This window comes from Accipiter gentilis, chromosome 25 (assembly GCF_929443795.1).
Source record: "Accipiter gentilis chromosome 25, bAccGen1.1, whole genome shotgun sequence".
Classification (NCBI taxonomy): domain Eukaryota; kingdom Metazoa; phylum Chordata; class Aves; order Accipitriformes; family Accipitridae; genus Astur; species Astur gentilis.
Window position 1 is genome coordinate 21,627,539 of NC_064904.1, and position 27,815 is coordinate 21,655,353.

Genomic DNA, 27,815 nt, shown 5'->3' on the forward strand with positions numbered 1-27,815 from the left:
AAAACTTCTATTAGGATCAGCCAAGGATGATTTTTATTTTCGTGTTGAGCTCATTTCAATGATGTTTAATTAGCCCTGCATAGCTGCTGAGGAAGTATCTTGCAGAATTTGTTCGATGTAATACTCCTAACATCAGTATTTTTCAACTAAAGAAAAAAGCTTACGATTAATTACAAAGTATTAATTCCATAGTATTACCTGGCTGTGTATGCAGATTTTATTTTCCTCCTTGAAAAAAATCTAGTAAGAATGCTATAAGATTATTTGAATGCCTTTTACGCTATTCCTTTTCTAAATTAAACCTGTCTCTAACACATGATAATAGCTGTAGTTAGATCAGTCTGAGATGAGTACATGTCAGATGGGGTTCAAGATAATTGATGCTGTAAATATCCCTCAAGTTGAAAATTCAGTCTGTTTGTAGGAATGTGATTTAAGCCATAACAGAAATAGGCCTAGATTTTATAAAGCACTGATTTTATGGCTTAGGATGTCTTTCAAATTTGCTGTTGGTAACTGGAAGTACTCCCCTTCTGCCAGCTGGATGTATCTGAAAGCTTCCCTGGCATATAGTTTGTTTTGCAGGATGCTTCTCTGGAAGGCGAGATTTTGCTGTTGTTCTGAAGAGACGTAGTGTGGGTTGTCTCATTACAAGCAGAAATGCACTCCTGCACTTAATTTCTTTTATCTAAGGAGCAAAAGGTGCAGAGGAAGGCTCAGCCCTGCGAGTCAGCATGTGCAGGTCTACCAGGAGCGCTGCAGAAGGCATCTAACCAAACACCTCAAGGTCCTCCACCTGCATAACTATACATTATTTTGTATAATTAGAGTTACAGCAAATAATAAAACTTGGATTCCTCCCCACACCTCCAGCTCCCTTCCCTCTCCCTAAGACCTGCTGTTTCCCGTAGTCTCCCCGGTAGCTCCCTGATGACAGGCTGTGTGGAGGGCACCCATGGGTGCCTCAGGGGCCAGGGTGCTTGCAGCATGCCCGCTGGCCACGATGAGCTCGTGGTGCGGTCTTTCCCTCGGCTAATCCGAGCCATGTTCCAGTGCCCGCTTCTTCCCCACGTGCATATGCCAATTTTATATAATGTGCTGGAGGTTAATTATGTTTGGGATCTCGATCCCCATTTGAAATTTTGCTAAAAGAAGCTCAGAAGGTTTTGGGAAGGGAGGTTTGGCAGATGGGCGGTCAAATGCAATTATCTAAGGAAGCAAATCTTTGCTGCTCTTTGAGATTCAGCTGCATTTACATACTATAATGATGTTTTGGTATGAATTTTGGCTGATGATGCAAAATTGATGGACGACATCAGTATGGAGAGAAGCAAGATGTGGAGTAGGTGACCTCCTAAGGGTCCCTTCCAAGGTGGATGGGATTTTAGTCCGTGCTCCTACAACAAACTGGCTGGGGGATTTCTTTCAAGTCTGGGGGATTTCTTTCAAGTCAGCAGAAAGACTTCCACTTGTCTGGGTTCAGGCGTGGGCACTAAATATTCTGGGCAGGTTCATTTTCCTCTTCCTTTTTGCAGTAGTTTTGTTTGATTTGTTGTCTTCATTTGCCTCCAAGGAGATTCTTACATGCCCTCCTTTTTCATCATCCACTCACCATTATTTATTTCTTCTAGTCCTGGCTTTCTTTTTATTTCTCTTCCCCTAAAATGCATATTTTGTATTCTGTTCAAGTAAAACTGGGAAAAAATACAGTCATCTTTAAGAGTAGAGATTGTGAAAAAGTATGCGGAGAACTGGTGAGATTTCTATACTGACATTTTTAATGGGAAAGAGTTTAAGGCTGGAAAATAAATGTGAATCTTGGAAGAGCAGAACATATACGAGGTGGGGAGGAAGGAAACCTGGCACTTTCTGTTATATAGGTATAGACTGTCAGATATACTTTTTTTTTACTGAAGTAAAATGTTTTTGTGCTCATTTTAGGACATATGAAGTCCAGAAGAAGGCAGTAAGAGAGCAGTGGAGTGTTATCAGGAGCCCCTTCTCTCCAGGGTGCCACTATTTGCACTCAATATGTTCAGAATGTAGTTTTTAACAGGGATTGAAACTTTGTGAGTAGCTCTGGAAGAAGTCTGCTGAAGCCACTATTGGAGATGGATGTGGTCTAGAAGTAGACCTTCTTAACCCAGTTTGATGTTCGTTACTTCAACAAAATTAAGTTTCATTTCTTTAAAAAATGAGGGAGCAAGCATTAATTAGGTTTGGGATTATGCAATGAATAATTACTTACTTATAATGTTAAAAAATCCTATGTGTAACGGTTACTCCTAGTAATGTGTCGTGCATGTCAGGTGGCCTTTAGTATTAGTGCCTGTTTCTCCTGGCTTGGTTGGTAAATCCTTTTTTCTTTTATAATGTAATCTTCTGTTTCTTTACAGGTACAGAGAAAATTAAAAAAATAAGGTTACCTGTTTATAAAACAAGGATAATAACATGGCAGTTATTGCACAATTCCTCCTCAAGCAATTGTATATATTTGAATTTGTGTTTCTTGAAGACTGTCCAACTCTGTATGCTTATGTCTGAATCTTAGTTCATAAAAGGAAGATAAATCACTGGAAGGTGAAGAACTTGTAGCAGAGCCATACATTATGAGTGCTTTCGTAACTGCTGTCCTGTTATCTAGCTGCCCTTTCAATCCCTGCAGTGAAAGAGTGGCTTTAACCCTTGTTTCTTACATGCTTTGTTTGTGGGTAGTCATGGTTCATCAGCATTTTTCACAGCCGTGTCTGGCTGGCCGGGGAACCAAAGTGTGCTGACACTCCAGTATGTATAGTCTAATGCAAGTGGAATGGAAAGATAGTTGAAATAATTTCTTGTTTCAGGTGTACTTGATTTAATGATAATGATCTGGAATTCCTTACTCAACTCTCTCTTTAATTACCTTTTTTTCAAAAAAATTAATACTAGAATTGACCACGACAACAGTATAGTTTAGCCTCCTTTACCTTACAGCCCTATCTGTTTGGGTTTTTTTTCATTTTTGGGTTGGGTTTTTTTCAGCTGTTCTTATATTGAATGTCATAATTTGTATTTCACTAAAAAGCATCTGGTCTTGGTTTGAACAGGTGAGGAATCTTCTGTATGCCCAGGTAGTCTGTTTTGCTGTTCAACTGCTTTATCTTAAAAAAAAAGTCTTTATTCTTTCCCATACTGAACTGGGTTTCCATCAGTTTCCAGCTATTGTTGCTTGTTGTATATATTACCGGTAGCCAAAAGAGCTCTTTTGTACCTGCTGTTTTCCCACCATGAGGTGCTTACATCCTATAATAAAGTTACCGTTCAGTCTTCTTTTCTATGAAATTAAATGCGTCTCGCTCTTTACATCTTTCACTGCAAGCCAAAGTCATAAGTACTTTCTCTAAGTACTTTTCTGTTGCTCTTTCTTCGCCCTTTAATTTCTTAATGTTGCTTAACAATGGCTGACACCAGATTAGGATCCTTACTCAGGTCTCCAATTCTATATATGAAAGAAAATTATATCCTTACTCTTATTGCACGCAGTGATCCCAGCAATCCCATCTATTTCGGAACTGTGCTGAGAGGTCTTTACCGGTGTGTGTCTCAGACCGTGCCAGGGCACAGTCTTGCGCTGTTAACCTCCATTACGAGTTCATAGATGTATATCGTTCTGTGTGAGCGTCCAACTCTTCGTTTATAGGAAAACCCACTGATCTTTATTCATGTATGCACGTGCATGCGCATGTAGAAATTCAGTGTTGTGGTAAGTGGTGCTGTTTGTGCTGTAAATGTAAAATCCTAAACACCAGCGTACCTGCTGTCCAGGGACCCCGATGCTAATTTAGTCTCTTAAATAACGAGATCGGGCTAAGTTTGGTGTCTTTGGATCAAGAAAACTACTGTTGCCCTCTTGCAGGGCTGTCAGCCCTGTGCCATCCGCCCCGTGTCGTTAGGACATGCTGGTATGAACAGTTCATCCAGTGGGTGCAGTTTATATGGGTTTCAATCAGGTGTATTTATAACCTCATCAAAAGAATGAAGCAAACGTTTACTCCGTTAAACTACATCACTGAGTGTTTGTTAAATTTCCCCTCTTGGGTTCTTTGTTGATAGACTCCAGCCCTCAGTAAAGCATGGCAGGCAGAAATGCTCTCGAGCTGCACGGGGTATTGTTGACTGCTAAGGTCATCCTGCTTGTCCTTTCGTGTTTGAGCATGTTAGCAGCCTTCTAGCATGTGTTTGATCTTCCTAAAATAGTATCGGAAATCAATATAAGCTCATCAGGGGTCTTCCAGGGTCACACTCTTACTCTTGCTGGAGCATGGAAGAAAGGCTTGCTTGCTTATAGGATCTGGCCTTGTAAATGGTGCTTGCTTTCTGCTATTGTGTCTGTACTGCACACACAATACGGCACTGCAGATGCATAATAAATCTCTTTTAAGGGGCTATAGAGGGAAAAAATATCTTATGTGGAGCTCCAGGTAACTTAGCTCCCCTGTTTCCAGCTTGTTTGGAGCTCTTGGTGTCTCCACACCGCATGTACTAATGGATGGTATGCAAGACAGCTCATTATCCTTTCCATAGGTAGGCAAGAAATACATATTTGTTGAATTTTTGTGCATCTTCTCAATCATGTGTAACTGCTCTGTACCACACAGTACTACAAAGCCCTTCAAACCTGCGTAATTATTGATAGCTTGTGCTAGGTCAAGGAGGCTATAGTAAGGAAAATAGCACGAAAAATATTGTACTTTTATATTTAAGAATAACTTATGAGTTAGGCAGGCTAAATGTATGCGTCACTGCTGTCGCCTCTCTGGGTGTCTTGATGAAGCAATTTCAATCAGTTTACCAGATGCATGTTTTATTATTATCCTGACTTCCAAGCATCGCTTGCTTTGAACATCTGAAGACAAAGGCATCTAATTAACAAATGAAATCATCATGCTGTGTAGTCCCAGCAGCTGAAAAAAGATGATATAGCAAATATAGTCTGTGATCCTGCTCTCCTGTCCGTGTATGTGAAACTCCCCTGGAGTTCAGGTGAGGGTCGCAGGAGATGGTCCTTGTTTTTTCCTACTCGCAGCCAGTGCGATGCCTCCAGCGCTTTGCAATTCAGCGTAGAGAGGATATTAATAGCATCCGCCACAGTTGCGCACCTTCCACGCCAACATCTCTGACCGTCGTGATGCAATTCATGGTGCATTTAAATTAGACCCGTTTTGAACGGCTTATACTGGGTTTTCTTGTTTGTTTCAGAGCTTAGGGATGTGTGAAGGGAATTCTTCCAATATAGCGTTTAGAATGCCTGTGCCATCTGGGTTCTGGAAACTGTTTGGTTCAATTCAAAGATTAAGGACTGAAAAATTGAACCTAATGGTGGCATAAACCTCTGTGGAAAACATACTTCTGTAATTATTTTAATTTTGATTAATAGACTTTAACTACATATCAACACCCATGACTTCAGTTTAATTTTAAGAATGATTAGTTAGTTAACTCTTCATAATTTGATCAACCCAAAATGCAAATTTTAGTGGCTTTTTTTCTCTTGTAAAGCATGTAAAAAAATTCATTTAGCTGAGCTTCCTAATGGTAAATCTTTCTCCGCTGCAGTAAGATCTCCCTGTCTCTTCAGTGATTTCCCCTCTTTCCTCTTCCCAGGTTAACTGCTGTGTACTGCCTGAAGTCCGTAGCTTCCCTCCCAGAATGCTGAGTCCCTGCGTGTTCCAGTGCTTTTAGTGAACAAACACCCAGGGATACTTACACTTAGGCACAGAGCTTTAAATAGCTTTTGGTTTTTTTAAAGTCTGTTTGGAAATTTGAATATCAGTTGGTAACAATTCGATTAGACACCGAAACTGAAGTTCTGGAGAGCTCTGACAAGTGAGCGTTACTGCCACCAAGATCAGGCGACTTTAAAATAACCTGTCTAAAGGCAATGAATTTGGCAGTTGCATGCCTCCGTTGTAATAACTCTGCAGAATACCTTGGCACTGTTATGAAAAAGACATACTTTGTATTATGTTTGCAGCTCTGGCACTGCCTGAGCAAAACACAGTCTTACATAACAGGCCAGTAAAACATTTGTCTAACCCTGCCCAACAGCGGGGCCGGCCGTTGAGCGTTCCGTGAAATCTCACAATTGCAAGCATTATTTTGTCTCCTATTAGTGCTGCTTCTTTTGCTTTGATGCAGCTGTTGAGATCTTTCCAGCACTGCCGACGGAAAAATCAGTCAAGTTCTGCAGTGCAAATTTTCTATTAATTGACCATTATGAAGTGCTTTGGCAGAGGGCTTGCCGCGTTTGCGTTCCCAACTTAAGTGTCTTTGAGGTGTCTTTATACTCTTCTCAAAATCCATCCCCTGTCATGGTACGGTGCGGTGCAGAAAGAGGGTGCCTGCTTCTCTCTGTCGTAGAGGAGGACCGGTGTCGGAGGGGGTGAGCACGCATCCAGCGTGGACCTGCTGCAAGCGAGCAGGTAGCGCAAGTGAGCGATGGCATCACGGCTCATGACATCATGGAGTAATTTAGGTTTAGGTTTGAATGTCTCCAAGGGTGGTATCCTGCTGCCTCTCTGGGCGCTTGTCTGATTGCACGGGGAATTTGTTTTCGCTTAAAACCAGGAGGAATTTCTCTTGGTGCAAATTATACCTGTTGGCTCATGGTGCTTTGTTCTGCTCTTCTGAGTTTGCCTTCATCTCCTCTATAACTTCCCGGTAGTTAGTCAACAGAAATTAGATCACCCCTTCCTCTTATCTTCTCCAGGCTGGCCAAACCCAGCTCCCCCAGCCTCTGCTTGTCTGGTACCTGCTCCAGCCCTCCAGTCATCACGGTGGTCTCCTCTCCAGTATGTCCATGTCTTGACCTGGACAGGGTGCTCTGGATGTCATCTCGCAGGTGCGGGGCATCGGGGAAGGATCCTTTCCCCGGAGCTGCTGGCTGCACTCTTGCTGTTGCAGCCTGGGATGTAGTCGGCCACCTCCTGTTCAGCTTTGCCACCGGGACCTCCAAGGCGTATTCTGCAAAGAGGTTTGAGGCCTTAAGTGATTTATTCTGTCTAGTCCTGAATAAATTCATCAAAACGAAGCGGAGGCAAGACTTGGACTTCTTGTGTATGTTACCTGAGGGGGTGCACCTTCATCTCGGGGCGAGAGATTGGCGGAGCGGTCCCCTGGCTTGGTGCTGGAGACTTTTGGCTGCCAGTCATCCTTGGTTGTGGTCTGAGGATGTGCTTTAATAAGCAGCGGCTGGAAAGCGTTCGTGTGTGAAATGTTCTGTTGTTCATCAAGATATAGGGAACAGGTGTTTTGGCCTAGAAATTGAAGCAAGCTAATTTCCTTCTTTTTATTTTCTATTGCATGAGCAGAAGACATAACATTTCAGCAATCTCATCCCTTTTCAAATGCTACTGTGATTCAAAATAACCTTTAAAACAAAAATGAAATCTCATTAGAAAATGGCATCCTAATTTGGAGCAACAATTTCATAATTTGTTTCTGTGATATTAAATTAAATGTTTTGTAGAGTAGAATGAAGGTAACATTTACTTAAAATGCGTGCTCTATTACAAGACATTATTGCTTGAATTATTCCAAATTTTGGAACATGTTTTGTTTCTAATTAATCAAGAGATTCTTAAGCTTTATTCTCGTTATGCAAATCAAAATGTAAGCATCTAAAGAATAATTTTTAAGTGCAAACTGCTTTTCAGTGTGGACGTTTGAAACCTGCTAATCTATTCAGATTGTTAATGAGGGGCTTCCTTTAATAATCCCATGTGCCTCTGGCTCACCTCTAGTTTATAAAACTATCAAACCCCCAGATCTTTTAAGAACTGCTACGCTGATGGTCATTGTGTACAATATACGGTTACGGTGGTGTTTGGCTGGCACCTGGGGAAAGGACATGGAGCAAAATGCCCGTGAGGCTTCCCCAAAACCAACTGTCCTTGTTGTCAACACCTTTGAAAAGGGACTCGAGTGTGCGGGTGCCTTTGACCGTGACCGCCTTCCCTTTGACACCGGTGGTCATGCTAAGATTTGAGCACTTTGTTCTGCATTTCACTGAACTGTGGCCTCAAATAAATCTGATGAATTGACGTTTACATAGTCACTCACCCAAGACTTTGCAAAAATAGGGTTACGTTTCTGGATGAATAATTAATGAAGCACTACTTAAAGCATTATTTACATTTTGTGTAAGGAAGAAGCACTGCCGATAAGGTTCTGAAATTATTTCAGTCAAGGCTGAGTTGCACGTGAGAATGTGGTGTTGCTGTATGCTTGCGGACCGGATCGGTACTGGTATAATTAGGCAAATTATTCCTACTCTCTGTGGGTAACGGCATCTGTGCCTGTATTGTAACTGTTGGAGCCAAATCTGGACGTACCTTTGAAACATAGGGGTAGACTTAGAGAAACAACTTCCCCTTGGCTGCCAGCCCTCCAGGTAGTGTAACTTCTCCCTAAAGCTCACCAGAGAATTGCTTGCCATGTCATTTGGAGGTCGAGTGTTTTTAACGAGTTCTTAGTAAAAATAGCCATTGCTTTTCTTGTTTTGTTTCTTTTTTTTATTTCCTCCTTCGATGCAATTGTACCTCAGAGAAAACTCATAATAAACAATAGTAACATCCTGCAAACAGGAATCTACTTGTTCCTGATGGAATAAAGCCCAAATTAATTAATTAGGTGTACTCGCATTCCAAGGGCTATCGTTATTTCTTCCCTTTATAAGATGAGTGAATTCTGTGGTGGGGATCTAATTTTCTTTGAGCTGATGCAGTGGGAGTAATTATATGATATCTGTATTTTAATCAAGAGAAGTGTGTTCTAAAGCCTGTGATGAATTTACCTGCTTGAAGTTAAATGCATGTAACTAAAAGAAGGGAATATGCATTAAATTACTGTATTAAATTGCTGCTTTAAAGGAAAACAGCTGCATGCACATGATCTATGTTCTAGTGGAGCCTACCATTAGGATGCAAATTAGTCAGTCTATTTATTTCCAAAGCTTTATAAACTATTTTGTCTAAGAGACATTTAAATTAAAATCATGCATAAAAAACAAGTAGTAAAGATGAACACCATATGAAACTTAAGTATTAGTGGAAACGTAACAGAAGTATGACTGACATTATCATATGTGATATCGTATATATTGTTGTATCTAAAAGCCCAAGTTGAAAATGAAGATCCAGTTGTGCTAGGTGCCGTGCAGATGAAAACAAACTCTAAAACTGAATTCTGCTGCAGAAGTCCCAAAATGTACATTTGTGGCTTTTAGAGCTGTGTGGCCTCTATTTTGCTGTGGACTTGTACACAAGGCAACGCACGCGCTTCCCATCGCAGAACCGTCGTAGAGTCAACTGAAGCCTGACTTTATCTTGGTTGTTCCTTCTGTCTCGCCAGATTTGGATGATCCAATAGTAACAGTCCACCAGAGCATCGGGGAAGCAAAAGAGCAGTTTTACTATGAGAGAACGGTGTTTCTCAGGTGCGTTGCCAACTCCAATCCGCCTGTTCGGTACAGCTGGCGCCGCGGCCAAGAGGTATTGCTGCAAGGGTCTGATAAAGGAGTGGAGATCTATGAGCCCTTCTTTACACAGGTAGGAATGAAAGTACAGTATTTTTTCCTTCCTTAGGCTACTTGCACCAGATTCTTTGTAAGTGGATCTGCCTGCATATCCCTGCTGGGTTTGTGGTGTGGGTAGGTGGGCATGCCCTCTAGATAACTACACCCTGGCACAAATGCACCCGTATGTTATTATAAGTCTTCCTAATATAAAAATACATCTCTTAATTTTTCTGTCAAATTATGAAATAGGAAATTATGGGAAGACGCACGGTGAGCGCTGGCTGCAGGAGCCCCTTTGAAGTCGTTTTTCTTGGGCGCTGCAAGCCCAGACCTCTGATTACACTGCTATTTCCTAATCTTTTCCAATACGACGCAAAGTGATTCTGCACAGAAGTTACAGCCTAAAAAGCTTTTCGAGGAGGCTGAACTCTATGGCAACTCCCTGTGTTGTTTTTTCTATTTTATACTGCCTTTCACTTCTTTGAATGTAAGTTTTTGTTCCAGAATTACACACTTAAAAGATGAGGTGGCAAAAATGGAAAGAAGTGCTTTTTTTAAGTCTTCCTACTCTAACTCACAGCCACGAAGGCAGACTGGGCCATCAAAAGAGTCTGTCAGATTAGATCAGATTAATTTATTGTTAGCACATTTGCACGGTCTCAGGCTAAAAAGGTGGCATATCCTATTGTCTACGGACAAAAGTGTGTGATGGTGTTTGGAAAAAGGAAAACAAAAAGAAGAAAAATGGAGAAAAAATTGTTATGGAAAGTCTGAAGCAATAACGAGTACAGACAGAGGTGAAAACTGCCTGGTAATTTGGTCTTCGTAGCAGCAAGCAACCTGCAACTTTCATAAATAATTTTCAGCTAATGATTTGAGAGCACCTTCATTTTTTCTTTTTATTGTACTTGACAGCTTTATATTACTACAGTGGCCTGGTATTTTATGGAGAAACGTGTAGCCTGGAACCTTGCAGAGATGAGAATTAGATTACATAGTCAAGTTATTGGTCTCCTAAATGTGATGAGATTATTTTTAATTTAACATGTACGGTCCCAGTTTAGAAAATCTGTGGCTTGTTTCTTTGGACTCAAGTGTGTAAACTGGAGGGTTTTAGTGTTTTAATTAAAAAGTGAAAGACTCCCTTCACATGGGACTTTTTGATTTATATTTCAATATGGAAATGCTGATGATTACCTTCCCTATTGTCTAATAAGAACATATCTACTAAAATGCGTCACATGAAATTAGATTTTCATTTTTATTTTTAGTATCTTTTAGGTTGTAAAATCTAACCTAGGATTAGGAGCATTCTTCCTAGAACCTCTTTCTGGGTGGCATTAATGACTAAGTCAGATTGTCATGTTGATAGTTGAAAGCTTATCCATAACCTTTTTACATTTATTGGAGGTCAGGCTGAATTAGTGTATCTTGGTGTACCTACAAGATCTGATACATGTTTGTAAGAGGAAAAGATGTAATTAAAGTTTCAAGAGTCATAAACGTCTACTGCACCTCCCTGCATAATTGGTTCTGCTTATGATACGGTAACGAAAAGTAAGAGCTGATGTGAAGAGGGATAGAGGGGATTTGACTTCAGAGCGTCAAAAGATATGAATTGGAGGTGGCATTTTTTGGTGACTGCTTTGAAGGTGGATTATCAATCCAAAAGTCAAATGAAATGTAAAGGAAAACAAGTAGTGACACAATTAAATTTTCTAAGTTATTGTACCCCAAAAAAGCTCGGGTTTTTTTCGATGGTTTTCTTGTTTTATTAAATCATAGAAGGCACCTGGAAAACTTGGCATATACAAATAAATTTTTGAACTTTGAACAGATTTTTTTGATGAGTCAGGTAATGTCAGCTACTTATTTTAGCTGCCATGGGGGGAAAAATTGAACAAACAGACACATTCTTCTCATCTGTGGGAGTGTTTGAAATAGTGGACTTTTCAAAACCAAAATCTTGATGCAGAATTTTTTCCTAAGAGTTTGCATCATCCTCATTGCACATTGTAATTGCACAGCCTGAGTACAAGATTAAATTTGCTGTATTTACAATAATTATGCAATTAGACATAATTAGACTAATTATCCAAACCAATGAAGAAAATATATACATTTTTATAAATCTCTGCAATCTGGGGACATGATCCAGAATACCATTGTGAGTTCAGCCCACAAGTTCAGCTTGGAGTCCACAGCTAAGGAACGAATTGATAGAATGCAGCTGCTCTCTGTTTCCAGAACTCAATGACTTTGGTAGCTGAGTTCCTGCTAACCTGGATCAGGCCCTTCTCTAGGCCAGCTAAACCTCTTCTTAAAGTAGGATCTTTATCTTTGGGAACAGCCTTTCAAAGACTTAGTCTTGCAAACACTAAATCAGCACGTGCGTAATTTAAATCATGGAATTTCCATGGGACCGATTACACATACGAAGCACTTCAGTTCCAATACTCTAAACATCTACCAAGCTTGATTTCAACAACTTTTTTTTCTCTTGTCTGGCTAGCTGTATCTTCTCTTTTATTGTTTTTGGTTTTTTTTTTTTTTTTTTGCTAGTTCTGTACATACATTTCCACAATCAATGTATTTTTGCTTATATAGGCCTGGGAAGTTGATGCACATGATATTGTTAAAAAAAAATAATATTACGTATGTTGCTGAAGCTGTGGTAATATTAAAAATTGTCCTGCTTTAACAGGACACGTGATAACAAACATTTTCCAGAGTTTGCTCTTTGGATGCTTTGTGAGCCCGTTCAGAGTGGCTGCCTCCCTGGGCTGGGGTTCTCCCTTTGCCTTGTCTAAGCATAATACATTTTTAGCTTATCACTATAAATACAGGCAACGACTTGAAAGCAGGCAGCTGGAGGAGGAGATTGAAAGCCCGAGGAAGTTTGTTATTTTAATGCTAGAATGAATAATGTGCAGGTATTGATACATATAGATTATCTGAAGTTTCCGCAGCCCTCCACGCTGTTGCATCCTCACGCCCTGACGTGCTTCGCTGTGCTCCCAGTGCTTTGCGCCTCCCTGCTCTGTCCCACGACATCTCTACGAGCTCAGGATTTTGTATCTAACGCTCCTTTCGGCGCTTTTTTACTCTCGTTGCTAACAATACTGTAAGATTTTTGCATACGTATTTCAGCAACTTTTTCTCCTCGGTTTCTGGTTCTGCAGTGCCCATTTCACATAGCACTGCAGTGGAAATCTTTTATTTTCCACTTTTCTTTTGATTGTGTCTGAAGGAACTCCTTCATTACATATCCCGTTCAGGTCTGTGCTCCATCATTTACACTGCTGGCTAAAAATAAAATCCATCAGCAGCTCATTTTCAAAGGCAAACAGCAGGATTTCTGTAGCTTGTGATTTTTTTCATCATGTAGGTTCTACCTTAAGATATATTATCCCAAATAATGCTGCAACTTGAAAGACTCTGTCAAACCAATTTCCCCCCTCGCTGCTCTCTTTTCTTTTGCCTTTAATATATAAGTGGGGCTACAGTTTTAGGTTATGCCAGCTGCTGTTTTTTCAGGTAATTAATTAAAATGTTTTCTGGACGACTTCAACACCTGCTTCTAATTAACCACTTCTGCATCTTCCTCTTGCCCCCTGAAAGCCAGTCTTGGTGTTTCCTGCAGCCCTCCTTGTTCCTCTGCCTTCCTAATCCTCTCTTTCACATGCGCAGGGAGAAACAAAGATCCTGAAGCTGAAGAACCTCCGACCTCAGGACTACGCAAACTACAGCTGCATCGCCTCGGTGAGGAATGTCTGCAGCATCCCTGACAAGATGGTGTCCTTCCGACTCTCGAATAAAACAGGTGGGCCTCCAGCAGTGACCCTCCCCAGCCATTTAATGTCCCCGTGGCCTTTTGTGTTTTGCTGTTGTTCTCTTGCTTCAAACGTACGCGGCCGCAGAGCGGTAGGATCTATGGAGGAGCGAGTTGTAGAAGCCGTTTTCAGGTGTTTTCTTTTTTTTTCCCTCACCAAAGTTAGGATTTGAAGAAGAGTTTTGATTGATTGCTCCCTATTTGTCGCTTTCTGGATTTTATATCAGGCTTTACGTTTTCCCCCAGTGTCAGGGAAGTGTGCTGTTATGGGTAGACTTCAGAGGAGATACTGCTGCGAGGTAAGAGGAAGGGACATCTCGGTCACGGCTGGGCATAGGGTAAAAACAAATACTCAAACGCTTCTCTCGGTGCTTTGTTGAAAGCTCATTATTTTTGGTCAACAAAATATTTTAGGGAAAAAATCAAACTTTTTATATTCTTACATTGATTTCAATGATTGATTTTATATGATCGATTTGATATATTCTTACATCGATTTGAACATTGATTTCTTACACTGATTTAAACAAAAATGTCTTCTTTCAGATTTAATTGATTCAAATGAAAATATTCAAGCAGTTGTGTTGAAGTGCTTTTCAGGAGGGTGACTAGGCGTTTAGCTATGGTCTCTGAGCAAGCTGTCTCCATGTTGTGGCATTTCTTGTGCCTTTGCTCTTTTCGTTGGACTTCTCCCTGGCCAACCAAACAGTCAGTTGTCTATCTCCCTCTCTTTGTGGCTGTATCACTGCTATGTGTCTCAAGAGCCTCATGTGGGGGTTGATTGAGTGCAGTTGGGAATGCTGGTTTCCAGGAGGATGAAATTACAGATTTTAATTTTCCTAAAGGCTCTGTGTCCAGGATATGCAGACAACGTGTTTGAAATGGTTTATAAACCTGATGCCAAAGAGCAAAGTTCTCAGCTTAGGTTTCTAAATAATTAGAAAATTCAGAGAATTGTTTTCTCGAGAACAGTTCTGCGGCAAATGTTATAACAGTTGAAGACTTCAGGTTAGATTATGTTGGGTTATGCCTTAATAGCGTGTGCCTCAGGGCACTGAAAACAGGTAGCAAATGAACAAAACAGTTGAGGCATTAACATGCTGAGTGCATCTAAGATGAGCTATGAATTTTATTTGCACTTGCACATTTCACATTATTTCTGTCCTCACGGCTTTATTCCAAGGAGTTGCCTCCAGCTTTTTCTGAATTTCTGATTTGACAGCAGGGACTTCAGAATTGTGGTATGTACCATTACTGTACATGACCCACTGCAAAGGAAATTCACAGCTCAGCATTAAAGCTGCCACTGGCAGTAGGGGAATTGCAGTCAGCTCTGAAGGTATCTGGCAAAATGATTTGAAGCCCTTAATTTACTCACTCATTAATTTTGCCAGGAAAAAAAAAAAAAATCATAATGTCAGGTTTGTCCCTAATTAGTTGCTTTGATTTCATACCAGAAAAGGCATGAAAGCCTGTCTGCCATGGAGAGCTGTAGCTGATAGGTGGGAGCAACTTTCCTCTCAACACCGGGAATAACTCATCCACCTTCATCCATGAGAACAGAGTATGAGAGTTGTTACCGCTCCCATTTGTCAGAGCGATAATTTTGCCAGAACAGTCTCTGTCCATGTTGGACCTCATCTGCAACAGAAGTTTGTGTATGTTACGGTAATAGGGCAACATCAAATAGCATAACTGTTACAACTGAGGACAGGTGATGATGACCTAGTTTTGCAAAAAGAATGAATTATTCCCACCTTACAACTGTCGCGTTTATTTTGGGAGAAAGGTGTCTCGCTACGTTAACAGGAATTGCTCTTCTGGAGTAATTTCCAAAGAAAACAAGCCTGAAAAATTGCAAGGATTCACACTTTCTCATGAAGAACTTGCTTGCAACCATCATCAAGGGCAAGATTAAATACATGTAGTAATTACTGCAAAAACTCATTAAAGACGGTGACTGATGTGTTGATGACTCTGAGACAAAACTTTTCTCATTTGGTATGACTTCATCTGATATAGAAGTTCTCTGGTAGAACTTCACCTGGTGTAACTTCATAGAAGTTATATAAATTGTAAATCCAGAGTAATCCAGGATAAATCCAAAGTAATGAAAATCAGAGTCTGAACTTGGTACTCTGTTTCGGTATAGAGCAGTCCTAGCCTGTCCATCTGTTTTTTTAATTTAAAGCTGGAGGAATGTAATGGAGATGCCTATCTAATGGAAACGAAGGAGAGACAAACAGAAGTGTCTGTAAGGTGGCAAACGTGCACAATAATTATTGTAATTTATGTGGCTACAAATGAATTTAAATTCAGCTGCAAATTACATGATCGTAATGTAAAATTGCTGGCAATTTGGCTATTCTGCATTTATCAGGCCTGTAAGTATAACTGGCGTGAGAAGTTTTTGTTGAACTCGGCTGTTTCTGATGAGAGAGGTGACTAAAGAGAATAGCTGAGGCTTACAGCAGCTGTGGGTTTCCGTCTCCTTCCAGTTGTGATTTGGCTCACCGGGTTGGGGATTTTATTGCAGGACACGGAGGCTGTTGCATGATTTGTCAAGCTCCCTTTGATTGACTTGTGAGCAAAGTCGGGAAGGTTTTTCCCTGCCATGGATGTGCGCTCCAGCTTGGGTTGCTCAGGGATATCAGCTGGCCCAGCAGCCAGATGGGGTTTGCGAGGGTTTTGCGGACCATCTGTGTGCGGTGGCTTGCCATTCCCCTCGCCTGATTGACGCGGTGAGCGCACGGCGGTGGGGAAGCTGCTGTGCCGCAGGGAGCACCTTGGCTCCCCGCTGGTCCTGATTGATTGCCACCCCACGCTGATGCGCAGCAGGACTTCTGCACGCTGTAACGGGTGTTCGTTACGTGTGACGATCGTTGGCAGATTGTGCTTGAGGAATTGTGCTCAGCAGATGTGGGGGAAAAAAAAAATAAATAAAAATCTCCGATCTAACTATTCCTGTATGCCTGGAAATCCTTACTGCTCTTACACTATCCTGCCTACTTTATGTGTCCAGGGCCACCGAGGTTCTCGCAGATGACAGCCAAGTCACCTGTTGAACTTTCTGCTTCATAATCTTCCCGAATTGTTAGAGACTATGGTGAAACAGGCACAGCAACGCTTGTTTTTTCTTCTTTCTTTCTCTGAAACACTCTCAAGTCTCCCCGCCTTCCCTCACCAAGAGCCATAAGTGACTCGGGCACGAACGTAGACACTTGTTTCAAGGAAAGCATTGCAGATCCAGGTGCTCTGCTGCTACTGTTTATGCCACAGAGTCTTTCATACATCTATATTTCCGTGCACACACCTGAATCGAGAGGCTAATTTGAGGAACAGTGGGCATGTCTTTGGGTGAGTAGTTCAGGTTTCTGTTCAGTGCCGCCTGCCAGCTTGTCCCTATAACCTTTTTGTTTTGGGTACTCGCTGTCTTGCTGTAGCATCACCAGAGTAACAATCAATTACTGCGATAGAACCAATGCAAAGGAAACTTTCTCCATACTTCTCCTTGAATAATTAGAGAGGTAATTAAGCTGATGCCATCAGAGGAACATGCATTCATCAGTATACTTTGGACACGATGCAGGTTTAAAGTGTTACACATAGGTATAATTAGGTGCACTCGCATGCCCTTCATTCAACAGCAGCGTGTTAATTACATCTGTTCTGTGTGAGCCTGAAGCCTTAGACACACCGTCATATCTCTGTAGGTACTGCGGGAGTTGGAGTGCGTTGGCATCATTTTTCAGACACACGGATTTCTTTGTTCCAGTGCAGACTAGTTTAAAATACAAAAACCAAAGTGAATGTTGTAATGAGAGAAGCCGAGATCATCTCAGATGCATGTGACCATGCATATGCTGAAGCCCAAGATGACAATTAGCAGTAATATTGTACAGCAGCAGGTAGAGGCACTTGTTGAGCACAGACCCGCTTTGATTCTAAAGACAGCTATTACTCTGCAAATTTATTATCTAAATAGATGAGATGAGAAGTTTGAAGGGAAGCAGAAACACTGAAGAGATTCACCTGCTGGCAGATTGCTGGTGAATGGCAGGAACAGAAATAGAAGTCAAGATGTGAGGAAGAACAGCGAAGGGATTAATTTTGTGACTCTCATTTGTTTTTAGTAGACTGAGTCCCTTTAAAATCAGCACGTAGAAGTTAATTTGGGTAAGTTAATGCAAGCAGGAGTTGTAAAGCCGAATACAGCTGTTTTGCAACAAAATCAAGGGGTTATTCTGACAAGGAGGAGGAACCCTGAGAATTTTCCAAGTGTATGTGCTTGAATCCATGCTGTCGGAAGAGGAGCAGCTGCGAGGGTGGGTGTCACGGAGTCATGACCTCCATGCCTTCTGTCTGCGTTACCCGTTTTTGTTGCCTCACTATGTCCATGCTGCACCCAAGAAGAAGTCCGATTGAGCTGATTCTGGTTCCTGCTCTACCCATTGGGCTTTTCTTGGGGTTGCTACTGTCCCGTCTCTTCCCCAAGGCCTCAGAGGGTTCTTGCACAGCACTCACATGTCTTTTCCGCATTCATGTTTTTCACCCTCTTAGACCTCTTAGTGTATTTGTATTCCTGAAATCAGTGACATTTTTCCTCCAGACAGTCCTTGCAGTTTGAAACTGCAAGAAGCACGGAAGATGGAGCTGGCAGCAAAGGCTTCTGGGGTGGGGGGAGCACAGTGCTACAGGTTGTGTCTTCTCATAGGAACAACTCCCCAACACCTTTCTTATCTCCCGTTCCTCCTTACGAGTGTTTTGGAATCGCCACCTTGATTTCTCTATTATACCTTCTCATCCTCTTGCCTTGTCTTTAGTAACACCTTTGATATGACCTCCCATAGTTTCCCTATAGCCAGATTTGTGAGATGTGAATGATAAGTGGAAAAATCGGATGGACCTTTGGACTTGAGGGGTGGCATGATGTCCAGCTGATGGTCATTTGCTCACGTCATCCCTCAGGGAACAAAACCGGGAACAATACCGAACAACATAATTATTCATGACCAAAACGACAGGAGCCAGTGCGCTTTTGGCAAGTTCTCAGATACCGGATTGGGAGTAGTGGTCAGTACAGGGGTCTTGACAGGCTGGAGAAAAATGCAGACGGGACCCTCATGAATTAGCTGAGGGAAATGCCACGTCCTGGCCCTGGAGAGGAACAACCACCCCGTGTACCAGTTCGTGTTGGGGCCAACTGGCTAGAAAGCAGCTTTGCAGAAAGGGTGCTGGGTTGCCTTGCAGACAAGTCAAAGACGAGCCAGCAATGTGCCCAGGCCAAAAAGGCCAACAGCAAGCTGGGCTGCAGTAGCGGGACTGCAGCCAGCCGGTCCAGGGCAGCGATCCTTCCCCTCGGTTCAGAACTTGGGAGGCTGCGTTGGACGGCTCTGTCCGGTTTGGGGCTCCCTAGAGCAAGCGAGGGATGGATGGACTGGAGCAAGACCAGTGGAGGCCTCAAAGATGGTCTGGAGCTAGAGCAGGTGACACGTGGGAGGAGGCTGAAGGAGCTGGGTTTGCTCACCTCGGGGAAGGTGCTCAGACTTTGGTGGGATGAGGCCTGAGCAGCCTGATCTAATTGGCATTGCGTCAAGCAGGGCTCTGACCAGAGGCCTCCAGAGATCCCTTCTGATGGAGATCACTCTACAGGTCTGTGATTAAACAAGCACTTTAAAAGACAAAACAGTGTTGTGAAGGTGTTGTTTGCATTCGGTGTTCTCTCCTCTCCCCAGCATGTTGTTGTCTATGTAGGAACTGATGAAAGTCCTGAGGACCTATCACCCTGCCTCAGTCTTTTTGATCAGGAGGTGCTTCTTTTCGAAGATGCTTAGCAGAAACAAGTGCAGTCTCCTTTAGAAATACAGGGGTTATGTTATTGCAAGCATAATTCTGCTCCGTGTCAAACATGGATTATTGACAGATGATATTAAAATCCGTCACCAGTTTGCATATGAGTCACTATTTAATCTTTAGAGATGGGAAAGGTAACTTCAGATACAGCTAACTGAATTGCACAGCTGAATGCCCAGATCTAATAATAACACGAATGAATCCTTTTAAGAGTGTTCATTGTTTCAAAGTGTCAGAGAAAAGCCATGATATTTACCCATAAAACCACTGAAATTCTGGGCTCCCTTTAATATTTATTCTAATATGATTGACTAAAAGCAAAAAGAACTATCTTGATCTACAGAGCATTTTTTGGTGGCACAGATTAATTTGAAAATGTGTATTGGTTTGTATGTTAGCAGCCAGTTCAGGCTGCTTAATGCAGGTGATCATTAATACATAATATTGAGGCTGATTTTTGGCAGCCTCCAACATAGAAATAGTGCACAACAGTAACTTTTACCAAGAAAGATGGGTATTTCAATATGTGATTTTTCAGCTGCATGACATAGTTTATTCAAATCACAGCTGAAGCTGGCATTCTGTCTGGGGCATGTGGTGGGAAACAAATTGAAGAAAAGCTTAATTCACTTTTAATCCCTCCATTAAGCAGTAGTCTGTCATGATAAACTTGCTTTGTTTCCCTTCATTCAGACAATACAGTGTTAAGAGAATTATCTCATTTTGCAAAAAATATTTCTCTTAGTATGCCCTGGCATTCTCAGATAGTGCAACAGCGAGATGTGATCCTGCACTAAAGAGGCTTGAAATCCTCAGATAGGAAATACAGCCAGCTGTATACTCAGAGCTGGATACTGAAGGGAGGTGGTTTTAATGCTTTAGCAAAAAGGAATAATAGGAAATAAAACTGGGAAGGACCCCAAGAGGTCATCCAATTTCGTTCTTCATGGCAGAATACACTAGATCTAAGCCTTGTCCGACTGATGTCCGTTTAACCTGGCTGCCAGCAGCAGAGGTGCTGCATTATTGGCAGGTAGTCTGGCCCATCGCTCCGGTCCTGCCCACCATGGCATGAAGAAGAGTTTATCCCCTTGTCCTTTGCAGCAACATTTTGTATATTTGAAGATGGTTTATCTTGTCTCGTTTCTTCTGTTGGATAACAAACCTAGCTCCTTTATTTTTGCCTGCCTCGCATCATCCCTACCTCGCACTGTTCCTGTTGGTCTCCTCTGTCCATCTCCTCGGTGAAGTTTGGTGCTTCAGGGCACGTAGAGCGCTCCACAGCGCCCAGCCTCACAAGCATGGGCTTCGATGCAGGCCTCGTTCCCTACGTTTCCCAACAAAGTTCTCGTTTATGCATCCCTGTCTGATAACTCGCTTTCACTGAGCACGTATTGGTAATGTTTGCTTTGTGTCCAGACTGCCGTCCACCATAACGCTGAGGGTCCTTTCTCTGCAGCTCCTCATTAGCCAGTCATTCCTGATCCACTAATTGTGTGGGAGATTGTTGTTCTTGCAAGACAGGATTTGTCTCGCCTAACTAGCAGTCTGAAAGCTGAGGCGGCTGTAGTACACTGGTTGCTCAGGGAGCACTGTACTCGCCGGAGAGAGGGAGAGAGATGGCTCCAAAGAGCAATTCATCCCGTCTATTTTTGGAGAGCAGGAATTGTGCTTTAGGGGTGCTTATATCTCATCGAGATACATGACCTCGGATTGCATGCCTGACTTTCGGGTGGTTGAAATTAGCCGAGATGAATTTAAGCCTACGTGTACAACCATGCATATAAATTTAGTGATGAAGGGGACAGTTTCATGATTGGGTTAAGTTGATTTAACGCTGCTCTGCTGCTAAAGGGAGGATCCTGCCTTCCCTTCATACCCTCTTGATAAAATGTCCACAGAATGAATAGTTCATACAGTGTGGGAGCTGTGAGCTATTGTAGTCGTCTCCAGAGCGTAACCACCGAGGAAGTGCTCTGAATAGCAAACGTATCCGCCTCCCTTCCTCCCTGTTGGAGCTATCAATGCCACATCTGTGCGTGAACGGCAGCACGAGCAAAGTGCGAGTCATCAAAGTGCTGCTGCTGCTGGATGAAAAGCAGCCAGGCAAATCGGGAATAAAGAGATGAGTCACCAAAGCTGCATCCCCATTGGTTAAAAAACAGAGGATTTCAGAAAAAGTTGGAGGAGGAAAAAAAAGGCTATTGAGAATAGAGGGAGAGCTCAGGGAGTGGGCTACGGTTACCTGGGCTGGCGCTGCACGCCAGCTTGTTCACGTCTATGTGAACACAAAGGCTGAGTCCAGCTGAAAATGGACCTTGTTAAACATAATGTCATTCTTTGCTTTGTTTCTTTCCTGTAACTCCCCTCTCTGCTTCCCCTGCACCCTCATAATTTTCCATTCTTGAGAGTACAACCGGACAAAACGATTTTGCACTTTACTCAACTTTTAAGCCTCTTTAATTTGGTGGACCGCTCAGGGGAAACTGAAAAATATGAGGTTTGTTTTTGTTTGGGTTTTTCTGTTTGTTTGTTTGTTTTTGGTTTTGGGGGCTTTTTTTAATCTCTGACCATGCAGCGTATTCAAATTGAGTAGGCACTGCTGATACGTGGCAGGTACATGCACCCCAGTCTGAGGTTAAGGCACGCAGACTACTGGGTGGCTCTGGCAGTCATGGGGGGCAGCTGCCCTGGCGGGGGGGGAGCCACCCCTTTGTGCTAGAACAGGTCTGGGTGCTTTTGCAAAGATGAGAATTCACCCTGTGTGTCAGGGTAAACCCTAAACCACTTGCAATACTGAAAGCTGATCTGGGAATATATTACTTGGGTAGTTCCATGTATTAAGTCAAAAAAAGGGTACCTGCCTGAAAGAATTGGGATTTGAGAACTTTGCTTTTATTTCCTTTGCTCCTAGAAGTGCTGGAATTTTAAAGGCAGTGAAAATGAAATGGGAAAAAGAACAAGTAAAACAAAAAAAAAAGGTTGAGTTGTATGGTGAACATACTGGTTTATGTGTCTAAACACAAAGTTTGTTAGAACTGGAAGTCGTTACAGCTGGACTATTTTGCTACTCTTTTGCAAATGGATTGCATGCAGCACCTGAGACACCACTGAAGTTAAAAGCTCTACATGACCAGTCACTACTTGACAGTGACTCGATAAAAACACATTTTTACAGTGAGGGTGATTAAGCACTGGCACAGGTTGCCCAGAGAGGTTGTGGAGTCTCCATCCTCGGAGACAGTCAAAAGTCATCTGGTCATGGCCCTGGGCACCCTGCAGTGGGGGACCCTGCTTGAGCAGGGGGTTGGACCAGATGACCTCCAGAGATACTTCCAACCTCAACCGTCTTGTGATTCTGTGATGAATTCTGCTCCTAAGCCTGCAAAGAGCTCATGTTTAAGTGTCTCTGTGTAATTTTTCTCCCTTGGCTTTGCTGGAGAACTCATTGCTTGCACCTTCTGCCTAGAAGAGTTGTCTCTTTTGTGAGACCAACAATTAGGACTGTCTAATAGCAGTCGGAAGGTGATGGTTCTCTCAGCAGGGAGGGTAAAGCAGAGAGGATAGGTGTATAAAAGTAATTTTCATTGGTGTTCAGTTTGGGTTTTTTTGGTATTGGTTGGGGTTTGGGTTTTTTTTTGGGGGGGTGTTTTGGTTTTTTTAAGGACTATTGATGGAAAGAAAGGACGTACCATATTGCAGCATGCTGTGGCAGTGTGGTCAATAAAAAGTTTATTTTTACCCTCTAATTCAAAATCTGGACCTCAACTGGGAATTATAATCTATTCTTTTTTGAACTTTACTGAGTAAATAAGTACAGAAATGATGGTCCCAACCCAGCAGGGACCTCAAGTGTTCTCTCTTTTTGCTCTGACTTGAAAGGGACTATTCATAATGTGTATAGTTAGGAGTATATGCATTGTATTCCTGCAAGAAATCATGGCTGTAAATTAAACGGATGCATACACACATGCAGAGGTATATATGAAAGTATAATTCAATTATGTTCTATTACTTGATTTCTGCATATGAAATAATTCACAAAACTGAAGGAAATAATGTACTTTCATTTTTATTCATCATAGATGAATGGGTTGTCAAGGACATGACTTTCTGCTTCTACTTTGATATTGCTATTAAAGTATTAGTTTTCCTTTGCATCTCCAGTAATCCCTAAAGCCAATTGTGGCATTTTCTCAATTCCATATACCCAGTCTGAATACATATATTTGTCTCACTGTAATTATAACACATGTTGGTGTCAGATTTATTCTGTACGGTACATCAATGACCGATATCTTTTTCCTCCCACTGTAGTATTTGTCTCAGATACCCGTCCAAGGCAGCAGTAGAGACTCTGCTTCTTTCAAGTTCAGTGAACATCTGTATCGGATCATTGATTAGAAGATGTTTCCAGTCTCCCTGTCAATGAGCCTGTGGCAGCTCTGTTTAAACTTGGAAGCATTTTGTTGTAGAGCTAGGTTGTTGTGTCGAAGGTGCTTGCTAAACTGGTATTGTTAAGCATGTATCTTAGAGTGTTAATGATGACTTAATGGCTGCTAGCTTTGTGCTGGATCTGAGAAACTTTTGCCCCAGACATTAATCAAAACCAGTGTGTGTTGCCTGCTGTTTTATTGCTCTGTGAGGATTGGTATATGTTGTAGCCGCATTTTACAATTAATCTCCGTCCGTATGTCATCAGTGCCTAACTTGTCTTGCATGCACGTGTTAGTACTAGGTACAAAAACCTGATGCAGTTCTGATTTAAATTCTCCATAGTGTCTGGACTAGCAGGGCCCTGTATTGTGACCTGGTGTACTTCCAATAGCACTTTGCCGTTTGCGCTGTTGAGTTCACAGCCAGGCTCTACAGTCCTATGAAATACATTGGATGCAGAAGCAATACTTGCACACGAAAGCCTCTGAATTGAAGTCCCTTTAAAAAGGCTGCAGCTGCAATATGAATGGGGACCTGAACAGTTTCCCTCGTCATGAGTAGTGCCTTGTTCTTCGTGGGGAAGAGCTCGCAGTGGCACTGCGGCTGTCTTTGTCCCCTGGCAAACCAACCATGACTTCGAAATGTGGGACTGGCGCTCAGAACCCCCTACTTCTAAAGGCCAGTAAAGCTGCAGAGCTCTTTTGAACACTGAGCCGTTCTCATTACGATGTCCAAATACGATGTTTGCAAAGCTTGTTCCATGCGCTCACCCATGGAAATATTTACCAAAGCTCGCTATTGTTTGATAATGAATTTTATTATTCCTATCAGAGAGTTGAAAGAAAGTTTCCGTTGGGCAGGTTGCCTGGCTGAGTCTCTGCCGGTGCCGGGGTGAAGATTCTGGCCGGGAGACGCTTTTCTTGCCAAACCTCGATGGCCCAGTGTTCGTCTCGTTAATCCTGATGGCTGATAGTCATCTAAGAGAGACCTCAGCCGGGGTGAAGGTTTGGAAGTGGCTTTGGGGGTGATAATACACTCCGTTTAGTATTGACTCCTTTTGGCAGGGATATTTTTGTTGCATTAGGAATTCTGTATAAATTTATAAGATTTCATACAGGAGCACCTCCTGTGTCTCTATCAGTTTTGGTATTGTGCAGCTGTGTTGTCTCTGATGCTTAACTTTCCAAATCAGTACTGTACGTTACTTTAAACTATAAAATCCATCGCTATTCAACTCTACATGAAATTGAGGATATCAGTCCTGTATCTGTGTGTGTGTGTGTCAGTGTGTCTCCATGACCTGAACTGTGACACAGGGGTTTATGGTATGAACAGATGGAGCTCTTGGGCTAAAAATTAAAAAAATTCTGATTATTTAGTTTAAAAAAGATCAGACTGTTTAGTTTAGAAAGGAGATGAATAAGGACGAAGACAGCAAAAATAAATAAATGACATAATGCGAAATTAAACTAAATCCAGAAGAATATGGCAGTAGAAAGCAATAAAATATATCTCTGAATTAAACCTTCCCGTGTAATTTTATGGGATCTCTGCAAGATTTAAGCTGAAACTGAGGAGCTCCTCCTTATGCCAGGAGGCAGCTGTTTAGCAGAGGAAAATTCTGGGCTGGTGCAGTTGTGCATCTTTTGATCGCACATCTACCTGCTGAATTCTGGGGGCTTTGAAGCACTTTGATTTTGAAGTGCCTTTCATGCAAGAGCAGCCCTGTGTAAATGTGGTGACCAGCAAAGTACCTTGCTTGGTGACACTAAATTTTGTAAAACTTAAATAATAAAAATCAAGGTTGGAGGCATAAATTGCTGGCTTACTGTCACTGCAGTATCTGTCTTTTTGAATGATCTTGGTTGGGACCGTGTGAAAGCTTGTTAGTAAGGATGTGAGGGTCTTCACAAGCCTTGAAAAGCTTAGGTTACTTTTCTGTGCCTTTCAAAAACTGAACAGGCAGAACGTCAGCAGTGACTCTAGCCTTGTTTCGGAAAAGCAGGCTGGACTGCAGAAGTGGAAGGGAGCTTGGTTCATGCTTGTATGTCTGTTCCCACAGTCAATGTGGATGCCGTTGGGTGAAACCACTTGTATCTTGGAGGCTGAAGCCTGACTCCCCAAAGCAAGATACGTCGTAAAGGCAAAACCAGTGCATTTCAGACTTGTACCAGGAATACACAATTGCATGTACTGGCTTTTACGATAGCATGGTTTTAATAAGAGCCAAATCTTTTGGAGAAGTCTTTATCTCCTCTTCCTTCTGACTCAACTCCCTGATTTCCTGCTATCTAAACAAATATCACAGCTTGAGCTGCCGGGACTGCATCATGGGTCTCCTCCTTGGGGTTCAATCACATTAGAATGCAAAGGATGAATAAACAAATACATTGTCCTTTGGGATCGGATTTCATGTCTGTCCTTAACAAGAGCCAGCAGGAGACATTTCAGATGAGGGCATAAACAGTGTGCAGTAGACAGATATGTGATAGTCTGCCCTCCTATTTCAGAAAAAGATACATTTTATGCCCCGAAGCATGAGTTTTAATAATCCTTCAACAATATTTTGGTATAATCATCAACTATTATAATTGCTCTGGATCATCTTGTCATCTTTATAAATGCCTGCTCCATTTTTTAAACATGATAGACCAAAAAAAATGTGTGGTGATGAATTGCACAGTTCAGATTTATGCTGTATGTGGTGTTCAGCCCCAAAAGTTTACAAATAAATAAAAGAGAGAAGAAATCCATTTTAGAGAGACAGGTAGGCCAAAATTTCAGTTTTCTGAAAGGGCAAGGATCTAAGAGGATTTGCAAAACACTGGGATCAAAGTGAGGTTGGCACATGTATGTTAAAAAGCGCGCTTTCTGCCCATTCCCATCTATAGGCTCCTGATGCATTTGTAGATCCTCATCCTAAAGTTAGGATTGATGTCACGCATCTTCTGCCATCTAAATCTTATCTGTCTAGATTAAACTAATCTTTGGGCTCTGTCTGCAGTCAGTAGAGAGATGGATACCACAGGGGAAGATTCTTGCAAGAAGATAGCTCAAGGTAGATAAGGAGATTCGCATTTTGGCAGTACCTCTTGCTGTCATTGAGACTAGAACAGGGAGAGATCTCGCATGATAGTCAGCTCCATTTCCCTAGCTCAAATAGGAGCTAGTCCTAAACTTTTTGTCTAACAGATGTTTGCTTAGAAAATCTGGGAGAGAGAGAGATTCTGCAGCAACCCTGAGCAGCCCAGTCCAGGGCTTACTGTCCCCACTGTTACATGGAGTTTTGCCGTTGTGCCTTTGTTACTCCCCTCTGTGCTACCGCTTTGTATTCCCGATCTGTGGGGGGAGGCAGCTTTTTGCAGGTGCATTGCAGCAGCATCCTGTGGGGAGCAATTAGAAGTGTTCCTCCGATTTGGGAGGGGAAAGCATTTCTGGGTGGTCAAACGGAGGAGCTATCCAGTAAAGTCGACCTGCAGAAGCCCTGTGCAGAATGCTGTTAATTAACCCAGGTTAAGTAACACAGGTCTTCCAGCAGGTGACTACACTTGTGATTTAGCCCCATTTGTTTCCACAAGTAGGTCCAGGCTGATGTAGAGAAGTGAACACACAGGCACTCTCTAACTTAGAGTTAAAGCCATTTTTCTGCCACACCACCATGCCTGAGCCCATCACTGGAGTTGCCAAGCATTTAGAATTTTTGCCGTTGCCTCCTTAATTCCCTGGCTAGCTCTCCCTGCTTCTCTCTCTTTCTCTCTCCCCTTTCTGTGCTGAAACAGCCAGTCAGAGCTGTAACGAGAAACCACGGCTCTCCAGCTCGTGTTTGGGACATGAGGAGATGGGTGGTGACTCCCACCTTTCCCCATCCCTGGCTGGAAGGAGCAGAGGTCAATGTTGATGGCATTGAGAGTGGAGTTTGCACTTTCTGGGCTGGGTGAGTGTGGGGCTGGTGGTGGGGCTGAGTGGGCTTCAGCGGTGGAAAGACAAAGTCCAAGTGACCAGCAGGAAATTTTCAATCTCTCCTTTTCTAGGCCAGAATGTGACAATGTGCATGTGACAATAAATCAGGCAAGCAGTGCGGTAGACCTAATTCTATCCTCGGTTGCACCATAAAGCTGAAAGTAAGATGTTCTGTGT

At 42.3% G+C, this 27,815-nt stretch overlaps 1 protein-coding gene across 1 annotated transcript in view; it reads left to right on the forward strand.

The window, feature by feature from the left end:
• MDGA2 (MAM domain containing glycosylphosphatidylinositol anchor 2) overlaps positions 1 to 27,815 on the forward strand; it is a 384,110-nt gene that overhangs the window by 189,972 nt on the left and 166,323 nt on the right. Inside the window, exons 4-5 of the mRNA XM_049828627.1 lie at positions 9,391 to 9,587; positions 13,247 to 13,379. Coding sequence (XP_049684584.1) covers positions 9,391 to 9,587; positions 13,247 to 13,379 — 330 coding nt within the window. The remainder of the gene's footprint in view (positions 1 to 9,390; positions 9,588 to 13,246; positions 13,380 to 27,815) is intronic.